The sequence below is a fragment of the Fulmarus glacialis genome, unplaced genomic scaffold (genome assembly GCF_000690835.1).
Source record: "Fulmarus glacialis isolate BGI_N327 unplaced genomic scaffold, ASM69083v1 scaffold1683, whole genome shotgun sequence".
NCBI lineage: Eukaryota > Metazoa > Chordata > Aves > Procellariiformes > Procellariidae > Fulmarus > Fulmarus glacialis.
Window position 1 is genome coordinate 1 of NW_009200810.1, and position 17,535 is coordinate 17,535.

The 17,535-nt window shown below is 42.0% G+C and overlaps 2 protein-coding genes across 2 annotated transcripts in view; one reads left to right on the plus strand and one right to left on the minus strand.

Annotated features, from left to right (window-relative positions):
* The first annotated feature begins 5,150 nt into the window (after positions 1-5,150).
* FGB (fibrinogen beta chain) lies at positions 5,151-12,621 on the plus strand. Its single transcript, XM_009573713.1, has 8 exons — positions 5,151-5,225; positions 6,785-6,988; positions 8,229-8,412; positions 8,997-9,224; positions 9,831-9,944; positions 10,513-10,635; positions 10,821-11,106; positions 12,014-12,621. Exons 1-8 carry the CDS (start codon positions 5,151-5,153, stop codon positions 12,240-12,242), a joined length of 1,443 nt encoding a protein of 480 aa, XP_009572008.1. The 3' UTR covers positions 12,243-12,621.
* A 1,785-nt stretch (positions 12,622-14,406) lies between these two features.
* FGA (fibrinogen alpha chain) overlaps positions 14,407-17,535 on the minus strand; it is a 7,005-nt gene continuing 3,876 nt past the window's right edge. Inside the window, exons 5-6 of the mRNA XM_009573714.1 lie at positions 15,696-16,767; positions 14,407-15,320 (exon numbers count right to left, since the gene is read on the minus strand). Of these exons, the coding sequence (XP_009572009.1) occupies positions 14,611-15,320; positions 15,696-16,767 (1,782 nt within the window). The 3' untranslated portion in view covers positions 14,407-14,610. The remainder of the gene's footprint in view (positions 15,321-15,695; positions 16,768-17,535) is intronic.

Consider the following 17,535-nt stretch of genomic DNA (forward strand, 5'->3'; position numbering starts at 1 on the left):
ACGCGGGACACTTACGGGCGGTCCCCCCCCAAGCGCCGTCCCTCGCGGCGAGAGGGCTGCAGTGACGCGAACCGACCAGAAGAGCGCAATATTCAGCTTTCTGAAAGGCGCCCGGTGTTTTACTAAGCCTGCCCCAGAGCGCTGAGGGAGTAGGTGACATCTATGCGCTGGTTCCCCACGCTGAGGGATTGAATATGCTCTGGTCAGCCTGATTTCGTAGAAATCCTTGGCCTTTGCAATTGTTTTGGGTCGTGCAGCTACCGCTTTGAAGTGTTGTTTTCTTCGTGAGTTCTCAAGCGTAAAGCCTGTTGAGGGAACCACACAAAATGAGGGGGATGTGGAAAAATAGTCCCAGGACTCAAATGCAACCTCTGAACAAGAGAAAACTGTGGGATGCTGGTAACTGTTTTTTTGGAAAAAGTATCTTCAGTTTAGGTCCACAGGATCCTCTTCTGATGAAGACTGAAGTTGTGCGTGAACGAGCTGGCAAGCCCTCATCTCACGCCAGGTGCATGCTCCGAAAGGGCAGAGGTTGTAGTTCTTTTCAAAATGTATCCCGATACTCCAGCAGATTTTTCGCTTGCCTTCATAAGCAGAATAACCAAATGCATACGTGCAAATTGCAAATAGGCACCTACTTTCTTCACATACACTCATCTGCTCTTAAATTCGGAAAGTCTTGGCCTCTCGAGCTAAAGCTGGGGTTTGGCAAGCAGATTTTTTGCAGCCCCACCATCATGTCGCTCTTCTTTACCACTGCACCAGCCACTTACTATGTCTGTCTGTGTGCCTGAGCTGTTAACAGTTTGCAAACTGATTTGGGCTAAAAATAATCCAGTGCAACATCTATTGGTTCAAACCTGTCCTCTTTATTAGCCACAGGATGGCATTAGCCTGGGATTATTTCTGGCACACTAATTGCCGGCTTGACATAATGACCATCTCTTCTCTTTTCCAGAGCTGATGGATCATTTCTGGTGGCTGCACTGGTGGTTTATATTTAGTTATTTGAGACACAGTGATAGCTAGAAATGTGCTCCAAGTGGCTGGTCTGGGGCTGAGGTGGGGGTGAGATGTCCATTACGTTGTGCCACCAACGGCAGAGGAGCATTGCCAGCTCGGTTTCAAGCCAAGCCAGCCAGGTTTCATGTTTAACATGAGGACATATTTTGGTAATCCCACTGGTGATGCTGGGGATCCCCAGTGGGTTTCAGAGCCTCCAGTAAAGGTCAGCATGGCACCTCGACGAGGGGGAGCATCGTCTGTCCTTGCTTAAATTGCAACCAAGAGTGCAAACTCCACGGGGCAGTGTGTCAAAATGGGGCAAGTCTGTTGCGTCCTCCAGGGCTGGTGAGGTTAGATTGAAGATACACAAGGTTTAAAAGGAGATATTGGGGGCAAGGGATTTCAAACAGGGTTTTTTTTTAAGTTTACACACAGAGTAATGTGTGCCTGTGACTGGTCCGTTGACTAACTGGTGGATTTCATGTGTGGAAATGGTTTAAGGGCTAATCTCTGGCAACATATAAAGTGTCATGATACAGTTGTTTCCTTTCTATTGTCCGTTGAAAGAAATCACGCTTATTTTTACTGCCTTTTTAAAGGAAAGCAAATTTGAAATACAGATGCCAAGAAAAAAATTCTCCATTTATATTTTGTAAGAAAACTTCACTTGTATGTGCTGTTTATTACTATCATTATTAGCGTTCACCCCAGCCCTGTAGCTGTTCTCATTTTTTTACAAGTAAAGATTCCCCTCAGAAATTCATAATCTCATCTTATTTCCTGGTGTCCTTGTAATACTTTAGAAAACCAGAAGGCAAATTAATCTCTGTAGTGATTTCATTTTTTCTAGAAGATTTAGTCTAAGATGAAATTTAGTCCCAGAACTTCAATAAATCATGTCAGCAATATTATTTAGAATATGCACTTTATTAATTTTTTTGTTAAGTGGAGCTACTTGATGTCTTCTTGCATGTCAGCTACATCTGCAATTCTGGAAATAACAAACTATGTAATTTTTTGCAAATCACTACTTAGAAGAAGGTGACTAGTAGGTTGCATGTGCTTTTAGTGCTATTTTAATGCCAAAGTTAACACCTCCACTCATTGATGTTTAAGAACTTGTTTGCTCCCAGAACAAGAAGATAGCATTAATTCTCATTTACGAGAAACCTTTGAAGTAATGTTTGTTACCAGTAAAAGCAAGAAATGAGGATGTTCATCAGAGATGAACATTTAAGTTTACAGTATTCTTCTCATAATATGACACTATTATACCACTAGTTGTTTAAAAGGACATTTCTAAATCAACTGCTATTTTAAAATTTAATTTAGTAAACACTGTGTCTCATCGTGGCCCAAGAAGGTTCTGTTCCCAAGACCGCCTCGAAGGGCACATTCAGCTCTGACAAGCCGTGATCTGGCGACCGTGACTTGTCCGGCGGGGGTTTGTGTAAAGAGGGCTGTACCACTGGCGGGCACGTCGGCACAACAAACACAAGGGGCAGCAAGCAAATAGTTGTTCTTAAAAACACACACCTCTGCCAGTAAGTGCCTTTTCAGTACAAAAATACTGTACAAAGGGATGTCCTGGAACACCATCAGGTCCATTATTACAGTTCCTCATAGCAGGTGTGTTGTGGCACCACTACCACGTTAAGTCCGGGAACAGCTTCTCATTAACCGTATGAGTTGGAGGAGGGAATATGACGGAAAAAAGATCAGGTGTCCTGTTTTGAAGAGAAAGCCTCTTTGATATCATTTTTAGAAGAAATTTAAGCCATGGTTTTGGTTGTTGTTCGTAAGGCTTCATTCAATCCTTAGAAAGCGTCAGCCTAACTGTAATGGCTGCAAGCATGAGAGAAAAATCACATCTCATAACCAGCGTGCTAACTAACGTAGATTAAGTTCTGCTGCCAAAATGTTTTTCTATACATGCGTATGTTTGGCAGTATAGATTGCTCCGTATGCGGTTCCAGATTTGGACTGGTTTTTTGCTGATAAAACTCTCCAGGCAAAACCTTTGCAGCGTAGACAAGGCCTCCGCTTGCCAGATGAGCGGTCGCGGGATCCCCGGCCTGGGGCATCTGCTCGTTTGAGGCAAAAAGCCGCAAACCCGCTGTGGCATGTCATGCACGTGTCGTTCGTGGTAAATCCCCAGGGAGACACAACCACCCAACTCTCTTGGGGAAGCCAATGAAAAGTACTGGAGCTGGGAGGGCCAAAGGCTGGGTTTCGAAGGGGAAATCCCGTCTGAAGGCAGGTGAAGCCTGGGGGTTTCCCGTGCTGGGACTCTGCAGCAGGACTGGGGGCTCCCGCGCCAACCCCCGTCATCCGGTCCCCGACACCCTCTGCGCTCAGGGTGCGCAGCCATGTTTCTTCATAGAGGGATGAAGAGTACTTAATGCCCGAAGAAGGACACCATAAGTTACTGCAGAACATGGTGATGGTTTCAGAATGGATTTGGAAGAAATAGCGTACATTTAATTAAGATTTGTTTGGACTGAGCCAGGATAATTTAAGGGTAAGTTTCTAGCTCAGGACTAGTGAGACCTTGTTTTATTTCCACTCTACTATGAGCTACCTGTAAGCCCTGGGCAAGGGTTCAGCATCACTATGTCCCTTCCTTATATATAAGATGAGGGTGACTGAACTTCCCTCAGAGTAACACGGGGGTAAAACTGCATTTAAGGTTAAGAGATGCCCAGAATCAGTGATAATATCTTGGCTAGCATCTCTAAGTGGAAATAACATGTTAATGATGTCAGTTTTGGCCTTAGGCAGATTTCTTTAATGCCTGTAGGGAGAGGTTTTTGTTCTTCCAAATCTAATAGCGTTGGTGAAGTCCTCATCAAATTCAGTGGAGTAAGAGCTCCTTGAGCCCGGCTGATTTTGGTCCAAGCTGTTTAATAATTAAACCAGTCAGGTTAAACAGTTTGCATATTTCGGGAATCTCCATTTAGTTTACAAGAACTCTGACAACAGCACGAATACAGGAAAAAGGCCTAAACCAAGCCATTTTAGCTGTTCTCATCTCTGTTTATCACAAAATCTCCTGCTTCATCGAGTTGATCTTTGAAAATGGAACCTCAGCCCATGGTTTGCATCTCTAAATGTCTTCAGACATTTATATGAATGACTTCAGAAAAGTATGCTGGCCCTCACTTAGCACGTTTTATTTAATTCAGTATATTATGATCATTTATAATGCACAAGAAAATCACAGGATATGCAGACACTGAAATGTTAAAACTCTGCTAATATGAGAGCAGTGATATGCCATATTCTTATAAAGCATAAGAAAGCATGTTTGTGTATTCCAGTATGATTGCAAATAACTTCATGCTTTTAATAATCTTTTAAAAGATTATTCAAAATATTTTAAAAATGTTTATGACATATACTTTTTTGTATTGAAAAAGGAAAACAGCAAATTGATATGTAAAATTTAATTATTTTAATTCATTTACAATGTCATATTTCTAAAGTAACGGAATAGCATTGTTCTATGCTTACAGTATTAATCTGATGTTTTATTAGAGCTAAACAATGTTTTCACGCAAAATTATTAAAGTAATGAACTAATATACTCTTTTTTTATCTTGCACTTCAGGAGACCCAAAGGCTCGCATACCTGTCCAGGCACCATCAGAACTATTTAGAACAATGTAACAACTTGTGAGTTTAATTTGAATTTAATACGACATTTCTGCAACATTCCAATTTTCAGCAGGGAGAAAATAAAGGAGATGTCACAGGCTGTGACATCTGACCATGTTTCTTTTCTTTGGATGTTCACCTTTTTCCGCTTGTGATATTTGAGGAAACGGTAACCTTGTGTAATCTGAGCGGGAGGTACGTATAAGGATTTAAACATTTATTTGATGCCAGCATCAACAGAGGTCTCTGGGACATGCAGATAAGAGTTGTCCAGAGAGATTGCTCAACAACAAATGTATTCAGGCATGCAGTGAAGAGAAAGGTTGAATATTAACGGAGACACAGTGATCGCTCAGAAGGGTTGGTCCTATCACTGTCAAGCTGGGAAATGAGGGTTGCCGCCTGTATATATAGGAGCAGAGAGGACCTCTCCCTGTCAGAGCTGCTGGTGGGAGAAGGTCACTCAGCTGCTCAAGCAAGCCAGCACCATGAAACTGCTCCTGCTCTGCCTGCTCTGTGTTTCCTCCGTTAAATCCCAGGGCTCTACTGACTATGACGAGGAGGTTGTAATACTGATCCTAATTAATAATAATAATAATAATAATAATAGTAAAAATTATTAATTTTATTTAATTGCATGCATGACTTACTCAGCTTACGTGAGTTAGCTAAGGTAGAAGCTGTGGGGAAAAATGATCTAGTGCATGGGTTTTTGCCGCTTGAAGTGTTCAAAGAAATAACCTCTGTGTTATTTCTTTGTGTATATGTAACTGCACAATAGTTATTTTCTAGTTTTGGATATAATTTCTTCCTATTCCTTTTCTTTCTCGGTGGGGAATGAAGAGTGTATGATGGTAAGATTAGTTATTTAGCTGAATTCACTTAAGGATATTAATTTAGCAATGTTGACATATGATGTTGAAGACAATTAATTTGTCAGCTGCAAATAAGTAGAAATATGTAATTAATCCTGTCCTGTCTCAAAGACAGTAAAAAATTTTCTATGGATTCAGTAGACATTGAAAAAAACTGCCAGATCATATAGCTTTACGTTTGAAATAGGGAGGTAACCACTGTTAAACAAAAAGGCAAACAACGAGGATCAATGTAAAATAATAATTTAACCTATATTCAGTTTTGTTTAAGTAAAATATTTTAATGGGAAATACAATTTAGAATCTCAGTACATTTTTTATATTTTGAAAATCCCTGCAAAAATTAAATAGGTCAGGGTGATCAGAAATGAGATTTTTTTCTGTTATACAATCTAAGCGTTTGTGTCTGTACATCGACTACTAATAAGACTACTAGGCTAAATCATTTTCCGCAATTTTGTGTTTTGTATGCTGCCTACTTTTGAAACTACTTGAAGCCTCTGATCCTGGATCCTTACAAACATTTGTTATTTGTAGCTATGTCTGACTGGGATTGGAGATGTTCCAGTTGTTCAAACAATTAATTCAAATGGTTTAGTTTCAACAACTGCTTAGGAACCTTGCCTAGCCTCTTAGACTTTCTCGTTTCTGGCAGTGATGGGGAATGTATGCATGAGAGGGAGCTCTAAAAACCTACCCTGAGAGATGTCATTGAATGGTTTTCCTAATTCCATCAGTTAATAACTGGCTTGTGGCCCGAGACCTGATGATGTATTTGACTGTGGCCTGTTTTTCTGAGACCTTACAAATTTTCCTGTAGCCCAATAAAAATTGGTACACTGATAACGTGGTGATGAATATTCTTCTTAGCCCAAGAATGTCTAATTACTTTTTTTTTAAGATACTACTACTTCAAGTTTCATGGTCCTTAGTGGCTCTGAACTATATAAACTTTATTCCTTGGTCAGAATAAACTATTGAAATATTGTTTTGCTTTGGTTTGAAGGCTTTTTAGTTTGTCTATATCTAGGTGGAGGGAGTGTGACTAGTCTTACAAGCGAGGGCATAGCAATGACTTTTTCATAATGTCAGTATAATATTTCCATTATTGCTTTTTTTGTTCCATTCCATGGTTTGCTTTGCTGTTTAAAATACTAGAGTGCTGAACGGATGCCTCCACTCTGTGCATAGCATTTTACAATGGCAACCCCAGATTCAAAGAGTTTCCTCTCCCCCTGGCTTTGCAGGACGACAGCCCTCAGCTCGGGGTTCGAGGCCACCGACCCCTGGACAAAAGGCGGGAAGTGGCCCCCACGCTCCGACCGGTGGCACCTCCCATCAGCGGAGTCGGGTACCAGCCCCGGCCCCCAAAGCGGGTGAAGCCGGGCGACAAGAAAGAACGTATCATCTACCCCGACGCTGGCGGCTGCAAGCACGCTCTGGAGGAGCTGGTGGGTGCCTACCTGTTGATGCAGCTGATATCAGACTGTCCTTTTCCTCTAGCGTGCCCAACATGGAGTTTTCTTTGCCAAATGAGGGACGGTAGTTCACTTAAAGCAGCCCAACTTTGCATCTTTTTGCTTGAGTTTGGTAGGACGGCATTCAGAAGAGTAATGCCACAGAGTCCATGGGATTAGTCACAGTCAGACAGCCTACAGCGAAGATGGGGAGATGAGATTTGAACCGTAAATGAGGAAAGGAGGTATCTGTGGCTTAGCCTGTGCTTTCCCTGTTGCTTTGCATAGGTAACTATTAAGAAGGATGGAAAAAAGCTCTGCTCAAGCACTGGCTTGAATTTCAGATACTCTCAAGGAAACCTAGGGACCAAAATAATAACCTCTCATGTCTTTCTTAAAATTTGTTTCAAACTGTGATTATAACCTACCCTCAGTCTTATGGAAGAGCATGCAAGCACGCTGAGATCTAGCATACTCCTTGCTGCCTTGCAGTAGTGTGTCCCTGCTGTGCTCTCTGCTGGGAAATGCAAGCTGTAAGGATGCTGAGAGACATCTTAGTGTCTGAGAGCAAATTTGAGTGTGGAGGTTTCCCACAAACAAAGTCTGTTAAAGCTTAATGAACACATGATTGTGGTAGAGTCCCACTGCTGCCTGGGTATTTTTGTTCTCACGGGATTTCAGAATTCCCCATCTCTTTTTAAAACACTGTTGTCCTTGACAGGACAGCGCTTGTTGCAGAAGCAATGGTGCTCAGCTTCTTGAGATGATAATTTTTTAACAAATCGTATGGCCATTTCAGGAGAGATACATATAACAAGGTGTAGAGAACATGGTTGATTCTCTGAGGCTAGTGAAAGAGGAAAGGGGTAGATATAAACATGCACAGGCACCAGGTAGTTCCTGTCAGGCTTTCATCATAGTTCAGGTGGCTTAACACAGAGAACATTTAACAGTGCAGAAAGTGAAAAGGAGATAGTGGACCAAAAAAGTGCGAAGAGAGGGGGCTTCTCCCAAGAGCTTCAACAAAAGAGTCCTCCTGGGGGAATCAGGGCTCCTTCCTGCCCTTCAGACTGCAGCTTCTTTGTAGAAGTTGAATGTCTTGAGTCCTTATCTAGATGCTTAAATATCTGGTCTCACATTACTAACTATTTAGTGTGTTCAAAGGTATGGTCATTCATGGGATTAGAAACATTTTACCTTGACTTTTATTCACAGCCCTTTTTGTTTTTTTAAGGGAGTACTGTGTCCAACTGGATGTGAGCTGCAAACTACACTGGTAAAACAGGAAAAAAATGTGAAATCAGTTGTTCGTGATCTAAAGGACAAAGTGAGCAAACTGTCTGAAACCTCTACAACCTTCTATGAATACATGACTGTTCTAGACGATAAATTGGCAAAGAGGCAAAAGCAAAGAAAAGGTATGCTATTGCTGTGAATTATTAGTGTAAATGGTATTGCAGTTCTATTGGCGTTGCTACTGTTACTTGTTAATGGGACTTCTCAAAAAAATTAAAAATACAGTGGAATATCTAGCAAAGTAGGCTTCCATGACCATGTCCTCTTAAATTAAAAAAATCCTTTGAGAGAGGCAAAGGAATGGATCTCATACTAAGGCAAGAGTTATATGAGGCCCCTAAACATAAGGGTCATGTGTTCCTCCTTACCTGCTTTCCTATGTCCACCCAATCCCTTTATGCCCAGCTCCTGGCTTGGCACCATGGCTCCCTGGAAAGAAGCTCATTATAGTTCTTTGGCAGAATATAGCACCACTGATAAATCTACTAGCTAGCAAAGAAATAACAATACACGTGTACCACTTTCCTGAGAATCTCTGCGTAGTTTTTGCACATTGTGGAAAAGTAAGCAAAAGAAATGCATATCCTTCCTCCCTGCTAAGGAAAGAAGTGGGTTCTCAAGTTGTGCTTACAGATTGCTCTTCATTACTTCATAACTGGAAAACATGTTGAAAACTAATCTGCTTTTCATCTCTTTGCTTTTCTAGACAATGATGATATACTTTCTCAGTACAACACAGAAGTGGAATTGCATTATAATTATATAAAGGATAATCTGGACAATAACATCCCATCTAGCCTCAGGGTCCTCCGTGCAGTTGTGGATTCTTTACACAAAAAGATACAAAAACTGGAAAATGCCATTGCAACCCAGGCGGACTACTGCCGTTCCCCATGTGTTGTTTCCTGTAACATTCCAGTGGTTTCAGGCAAAGGTACTCATTTAACTATAACGACCTCTCTTCCCCCATTTATATCACTGTGCAAATTGATAGGTGCATCATTTGATTGGTGTGAACGTTCCTCTGAAGCCCGTGTCATTGATTAGGATAGCAGAAAAGATGGAAGGTGATCCTAAATGAAAAAACTTTTATGGATGCCTGTACTGGTCAGACCAAAGATCCTCTTACCCAATATCAGTCTTCATTAGTGGCCAGTAGCATTTTAAAGAAATATGTGCTTCAGGGTCTTTGTAAGGTGGAGGTGTTACATTTGCGACTATCATAGTTGTACCCTTGATTTTTTTCATTCAAGAAAGGTTTTTCTTTCACAAGCTTGTCTAATTCAAAAAATCATTGAAAAGTATACCGTCTTCCATCACTCAGGTTGAACTTTTAGAAATTCCTATTTGGAAAAGTAGAACAATGCAGGTGCACTGTTCTTTCTTCCCTGGTTCTTTCACATGATGTATCACAGAAATCACAATGAAAGTAGAATTAGATATATCTTTAAAATTGTTCCTTACCCTACTGAAGGGTAAGAAGATTGTGGAAGAAGTTCAATGCTCTTTCAATAACGGACTCTCCGGTTTATTCTTGCAGAATGTGAGGATATTATCAGAAAGGGAGGCGAGATATCTGAAATGTACCTCATCCAGCCAGATCCTTTCGTCAGACCATACAGAGTATACTGTGACATGCAAACAGATAACGGAGGTTAGTGTGAAATAATTATGTTGTTAAAATATTAATTAACGTGGATGCTACAAAAAATTCATAATAGTAATTTGCATTTTATACAAACTAGTATGGAGTTATAACTTTTGTAATTACTTGAGAATTAAGTCTGATTGACTCGTTCAGAAAAGTCTTGCTAGTCATCTTCAGATGCACAGTAGGGTACCTCTATAACGAAAATGGAAATAAATTGTTGGCATGGGATTGGTAGATAAAAACGTATCTTACTATGACGAGAATGGGCAATGTATGAGTGGGCAGGCAAGGAGGGCCTGGCTCATTTCTTACCATGCTACTGTGCACTAGACAAAAGAGCAGGGCAGTCCTTCAAGTTCTGCTTTTTCCACCTTTCCTTATGAAGCAAGGCGCTACTTGAGTAGCCTGAGTAAAAACGGCAAGGCTGAGCTTGTAAGCAGTGAAAACTCAGACCTGCTGCAAGGAAGCCATATGCTCTGCTCGCTTTAAGATGAAGATAGAAGGGCTGTATCTTAACATTTCATGCTCCTGTCTCAAGGGCAATTTAATCTAAATACTGTCGCTCCTGCAGGCTGGACTTTGATTCAGAACCGCCAGGACGGCAGTGTTAATTTTGGAAGAGTATGGGATCAATATAAAAAAGGATTTGGAAATGTTGCAAAGAGTGGAGGGAAGAACTACTGTGATACACCAGGTAAAACGCCGAGCATGAAAGATGAAGAACCCTTCTTACTGAAACTGTTTTCTCATATTTCTTGAAGCTCTTTGATTTTTTAAAATTAACTAATCCACTTTGCCAGACCTATAAGCAAATCATAAAGTTGCGACAAAGTATGTTGTGAAGTCTGTTTCACAGAGCTCTCACTTGTTACTTCTCAGGTGAATATTGGCTTGGCAATGACAAGATCAGCCAGCTTACCAAAATAGGGCCCACTGAAGTTTTAATTGAAATGGAGGACTGGAACGGCGATAAAGTATCAGCTCATTACGGAGGTTTCACCATACAGAATGAAGGAAACAAGTATCAGCTTTCAGTTAGTAACTACAAAGGCAATGCAGGCAACGCGCTGATGGAAGGAGCTTCACAGGTGCATGGAGAAAACAGGACAATGACAATTCACAACGGCATGTTCTTCAGTACTTATGACAGAGACCATGATGGATGGTACGTACTTGCATTAGACATTTAAAATAAAAGTAGAGTTTAAAATAGAGCTGAATATAGATTATTTCTCTAATTTGCTGTTAGTTTTCACAGCATGTCGTAGTATCTTAAAATATGTTTTATCCCTGCAAGTTACCAGCCGAATGTCCATGCAGTTCCCCTGATGTAGCCAAGGGCAGGTAAAACTATGTATTAGGTCAGTGCTGCTCCACAGCCAAGTAAGAAGCAAGCACACTGAGTTTTATTGATGCCATGAATGGCGTTACCATAGACAAATCAGCAAATCTGGATGCAATATATTCATTGTCAGAGACTGATGGTGGCAGTGCTGAGGACCACTGTCTTGCTTAAGTAGGAATATTGGTACTCACTCCAGTAACACATAATGGGTCCTGAGGAAAGAGACAGGTAGCATGTCCTATTTAAAAAATAAAATTCTGCCTGCTCAGAATACAGGAGCTCAATTGTAAAGTACTTGATTTAGCACTGTATCTCTAAACTATGTGCTATGTCTTTATCTTAATACCTGATTACATATTTATGAATAAAGGAATTGTTTAGATTAGGGAAGATGTACAGTTCTCATTGGTTTATATCTTTACATTGCATTGATATTGCAGTTATCATTATGAACTGCAAGTAATTGTAGTTACCAATCGGTAGACTAAAATGACATTCCAAAAGAGATGCAGCTAAAATTTGACTTGTTTTTCTTAGCTGCTTCACCTTCCAAGTGCACTGTGTCGCACACACTTGTGATGGCCAGTCTTTTACAGAAAGTTCAGCGAGGATTTTAGACATTTATTATGGTTTGAAAATTTCAGTACAGGGGCAGGTGTATGTACTCTGTTGATCTGTTTGCTTACAGCTCATCTGTCGCTCTTAACACCTTCTTTTCGCTCATCAGGTTAACTGCAGATCCAAGAAAACAGTGCTCCAAAGAAGATGGTGGTGGATGGTGGTACAACCGCTGCCACTCAGCCAACCCCAATGGCAGATACTACTGGGGAGGGACCTACAGCTGGGATATGGCAAAACATGGTACAGATGATGGTGTTGTATGGATGAACTGGAAAGGGTCATGGTATTCAATGAAGAAGATGAGCATGAAAATCAGGCCATACTTTCCACATTAACTATTATGAAAATGTACAGAATCAGGGATTTTCTTTTAATATTTGTACATGGTTCTCTTTTTAGGCACGGTACTCAGGCGTGTCTTTACATATGAGAACCAAATATGTATGTATGAGCATATTGTGACCTGAAGTGAAAAGCTATGTCAACTGTAAATCAAAATTTGACTGATTTTTTGCGACGAACTTGCAAGTGTATTTTGTTCCATTTTTCATTTGTTCACAAGACAGAAGTAACTGCTATAAAATAACGCTGATAAAAAAACCTAAAAACCCAACTTGTTTCACTCTTTTACAAAGGACTTCTATACCACATTTGAAGAGGGAGAGGATTATTTTAAAATGTTTTCTAAAAATTAAATAAAGCCTTAAAACTAAAGTTTTCTTCACATGATTCCTAAGTGTTTACGCATTATCCGGGGAGAAGCAAACACATTCCACCAAATAAGGGATGGTCATTTTCTTTTATATCATAAATGTATGGTAACTACCTGTGTAACAAGTTGAGAAGGAATAAAGTGAAAAGATAGTATCTAACAAATGGGCAGGTCAGCAGTCACTTAGTTCAAATCCTGCACACTGGATAAAATATGCCCTTTCCTGGGGCCAGCTCACATACTGTGGCTGTCAATATCCTTTCCGCCATCCCACATCCTTTTATCATAGAATAAAATACAGTATTAGAAGACCTGGCTGGTATGTCTTTCACACAATCACTATTGTGGGACTAGAGCAATTAGTGACTCCAATCACAGGGTAGGTGGAGGTTAGGTATTTCATTGAAGGCAGTGGTCTAGGCTCCCTCTGTAGCCAAGAGCAGAGGTTGTCCCAAAGACAGGACTTCCCAACCCTGGTAGGCAGAATCAACCATCTCTCAGAGGGGACTGCCTTCCTCCACAAAGGAGGGGACCCAGATCACTAGCGGTAGATGGATTCCCATGTTGATTTAATGTTGGAGCCCAGGAGGACAAGGAGGAGACATCACGGCAGCATCTCACTATATGAGCACAAATGTTCAGCATCCCCACAGGCAGACTTCCATTGAGGCTAGGGAACAAAAACACAAGGTGTAAAGCAGAAGCGCCTTTTCCGAAAGCACAGATGCTTCTCTGCACGTGGCTGTAAAGGCGTCTTTGCTGTTCACGAAACTCTCCAAAAATGTTAGACAGTGACTGTGTTTGAGAAGCACTGAAAAAAAGGCTAAAAGTGAGATGCTTTGCCAGTATTTGATGATATTGCGAAATGGTATGAAACATGCTGGCCTGTGAGACTGGAGGCAAGGAAGTTTGCTCATGCTTGTTTCTCAATAGAAGGACAGAAATATTAAACAAAGTAAATACTTGTGTAATTATGTCATAAGATATAAAGATATATACAGCACGTTCTTGTGTAATTGTCTAACCAATATAACTGTTTTTCCATGCAGCCAGCTTTTTGCTAAAAAATCCTTACCACACACTGTCAGCAAGTTGATGATTTAAACCCCTTATGTGTAGAAGAATCCTTGCTTTACACGTGCCGAGAAACATTCTAAACCAAGGAAATATATACTATAGCCATCCAGGTGCTCCCCATCTTGCTTGTGCTGGTTACAGTCATAACCTTTTAGTGGTCACTAGAAAATAATAGCCTGTGTTGGGAGTTGTATTTTGGTAAATTATCATGAACTGTCTTATTTTGAAGCTACAGTATGCATGGTAAACTGCCTAGAATTCATCAACAGGATGGAAGGTCTACCTCCATATTTGTGAAATCAAAGCTCGGGAGATCCTTAAAAGTCAGTCCTAAAATGTATGCATCGCTTATCGAAGTGTACACCATGGTAGGTGTGTGGCAAAAGTGAGAACCTGACCCCCCCATGGCTCTGCCTGAGAACTGACTCCCACCGCTGTTGTGCTCCCCTCGAAGTGGAAGTGAGAGGAGACGGCCCAGAAGCGTGACTGTCGAACTCGATCAGACTTTGACAGTTCATGTTAGTGGAGGCAGGAGTTCGTGGTGAACGTACTTCTAAATTCTTTTACTTCTTTAGCACTCTTAAACAAAGAAAATAATTCAAATTATAAATATTTTTATCTCCAGTCAAGGTGTGAGCTGCCAAAGACATAGACATAGTCAAAGACATAGTCAAAGACATAAACAAAGTTTATATAAAAAGGGTTTTAAAATCAGTATTTCCTTGAAAAGGTTTGTCAGTTATAAATAAGATGAAAGAACTGTTTTGTTGATAATTAATCAGTGTTTATTTTTTAAGCCACAGATGTGCCCAGTTGCCTTCAAATTCACAGCGTAAAGGTACATCATGCACATAGATATAAAACAAAATCTTTTCAACTTGTAGTTGTAGCATGTATGTTAAAAGCCTGTCTTTCTACAGGGTTTCTATGGGCCTGATTTTCATTCTAACAATTTTGAGGGAATAGTCAGAGGCTCTAAATGGCAGCCAGACCACACCATTTTCGATCTCATAAGGAATGTTGTACCTGGGGTCGTAGTGGCCCCCCAGGTAGTAAATGCCATTGAGGTTGGCTGCCTGGCAGCTGTTGTACCACCAGCCACCCCCGTATATCTCCGCACAGCTCTCCTCCCAGCGGTCCTGGTCCCGGTCGAAGGTGCTGACCCGCATCTGGGCATGGGACGTGTATTCAGTGCCCTCTTCCAGCCAGCCGGCGATCAGCGCATCCCCGGCGGTCCCCTCGTAGGAGGACACGGCAAGGGCGTACCCTTCTGCTTCAGACCCTACCTGTACGATATACTCTGCATACACAGCATTTCCATCCCAGTCCTCTAACTCTACCCGAAGGAGAGTGTCGTTCTGAGTCAGCAAGTGTATGTTTTCATTGCCCAGCCAGAACTCTCCTCGCCCTCTGCCATCCACGCTGCCGAAACCTCTCTTGTAGTCTTGCCAGGTCCGGTTAAAATTCACTGATCCATCCATTCTCTGTTGGATCAATAGCCATCCTCCCAAAGTGGTCTCTTGGTCGCAATAAACTGACAAAACCTTATTGGATCCCGCTGGCTTGATTTTGAAAATGCCACTTTTGGCACCAAAAGTGTGTTTCTGGCGGATATCATCACAGTCTAAAAAAAAAAGTTGATCTGGTTTGACAGGAGTTATCAGCAAAATTTAATAAAAGGTTCAGAGGAATCCAAGTACCAATAGGTCTGAGCAAAATTGTTAAATATGTCTTGGACTACACTAGGTATAGTGACAGGCAACATTAAAAAGAATTCAGAAAACTTCACATACTTCTTAAATTGTGAATTGTCTATGTAATACCCGAGTATTAATGAAATATTTTCCTTTTTGTTTCCGAGCTGGCAACAAACAGACACAGTGCTTGCATTTTAACATCACACTGTTGTACTGCGGTATCTAAAACCAATGTGTCAGTTTGGCTACGGATGGAGTTTGGCTCCACAACCTCAGTAACTACTTCTGTGATGCCTGTGTACCTTTCCCAGTGTTGGCTGTCCTTTGCTTCACTCGTGACGGTCTCAAGCTGCGTGCCTGAAAGTCTGGGGTATCCTCTGCACTCTGATCATGTTGCACCCCACCTAGCTGCTCAGTTATTTCACGGGTCTTTAGTGATTTGGTTTCGAAAGTGGAGCCTCCCTTATTGAAACTAGAAGAGGCGCTGGTCACTACAGTCTTGGAGTGACTTGCACTGCCCGATGGGAATCCAGATGGCTGAAGGTGAAGTCCTCCAAAGTCATCTTCTTCCTCCTCTCCTACGTCTGCAAATTTGTCCTTCCCACCGTAAGTCCCTGAATGACTGGATACTCCAGTACTTAAGTGACTACTGCCTGTGCCAGCTACGTGGCTGCTAGTTGAAATGCTGCTAGATCCACCAAAGTGCCTACTAGCAGTGGATGGAGAGTCAGGGGTAAAAAATGACTCTAGCTCAGGGTATAGCTTGTGAAAGTCATCTGTCCCACCAACATGGTACCTGCTCCCTTCCCCTCCAGCATTTCCTGCTCCTTGTAAATAGGAGCAGTCTGAACCATCAGAAGAAACCATTTTTTCAACTACTTCTTCTCTACGGCCATCAGGGCCAGTGACAAATTTTGTGGTGGTAGTTTTGGTGCATCTACGAACAGTGGAGGAGGTTTTGTCTCCCAGACTAAGGGTTTCTCTCCCATGAGTAGGAGCAACTAATTTGCTGGTGTGTGAAGGTCCATCCCCCCTCGATTCTGCCATGTGATACAAGCTGTCGCCTCGGGAGGGGTTCGTGTCTGTTTCTGATCTTTCTAATACCACTTGCATCTGCCTGATGTTATTAACTATGTTCAGAGCTTGCATTTCTGGCAGAGGCTTGTGCTTAAAATGATCAGGAACATTCGAGTCCTTAAGTGGCCTCATTTTCAGTGTGCTCAGGGTGACTGTTTGAAGCTCTGGGTGCAAGTTGATGGAGTTGGCTTGGGTAAGCTGCTTCTGGATGTTGTCGTAGCTTTCTTTGTCCAGCTGGTAATCAAAACTTCTAGCACAGGTTCCTTTGCAAGCTCTTAACTTAATATCAATGTCCACCTACATAAACAGAGAGAAATAATTTGGTTAGGGAGCTTTGCTGGCTTTCTGAAGCAAGTGGATCCTTTAACTGGACTGGGGAAAGGTGGGAGCTGCCCTGTACCTCCCACCTGCAGCTGGTGAAATCATCCCTGGGTTTATTTCCACTGTAAATACGACAGGTGCAATAGCACAGTGCACATGAGCTCCATGAAGTATGTTGTAGCACATTCCCAATCTCTGCTCCCTTTATTCTTGGGGTATAGGGGTGTCTTCCTGGGTTTGGCGGGAGTGCTACAGAGCTGGGCACATTCCTTGGGGACCGGGGCAGAAACAGGTCCTCCAAGGAGGGGGGAAGATACTGGACTTGTCCCAGAGCTTGTCGTGGCCCTGCTGTGAGACCTGCCATCCTGGGGTTAACATCGCTTTCCCAAATGATCCAAAAGCCGCATCTCTGATCCAGGGATCAAAATGGGCTTTTGGGCAAAACGGTTGTTTGTGCCAGGACTTTTTCTTGCATCACCATCAGAGGAATCAGCTGCAACCTGGGAACGCAGGCTCTAATGACAGCATGGGCTGTGGGCAGCGGTGGCAGCACTGGGGAAGGACAGGGCACGTCCCCCTCCTCCTAGCTGCTCAGCAACTCCTTACAGGAGGAGAAACGCCTCATGCAGAGCCAGTTATCAGCAGATACAACATCCTTGCTGCCTGTCTGAGAGCAGAAGCAGCAGGTGGGACTAGGAGTCCTCCTGAGCTCACGCCGGTTCCCACACAGCAGGAACTAAACAC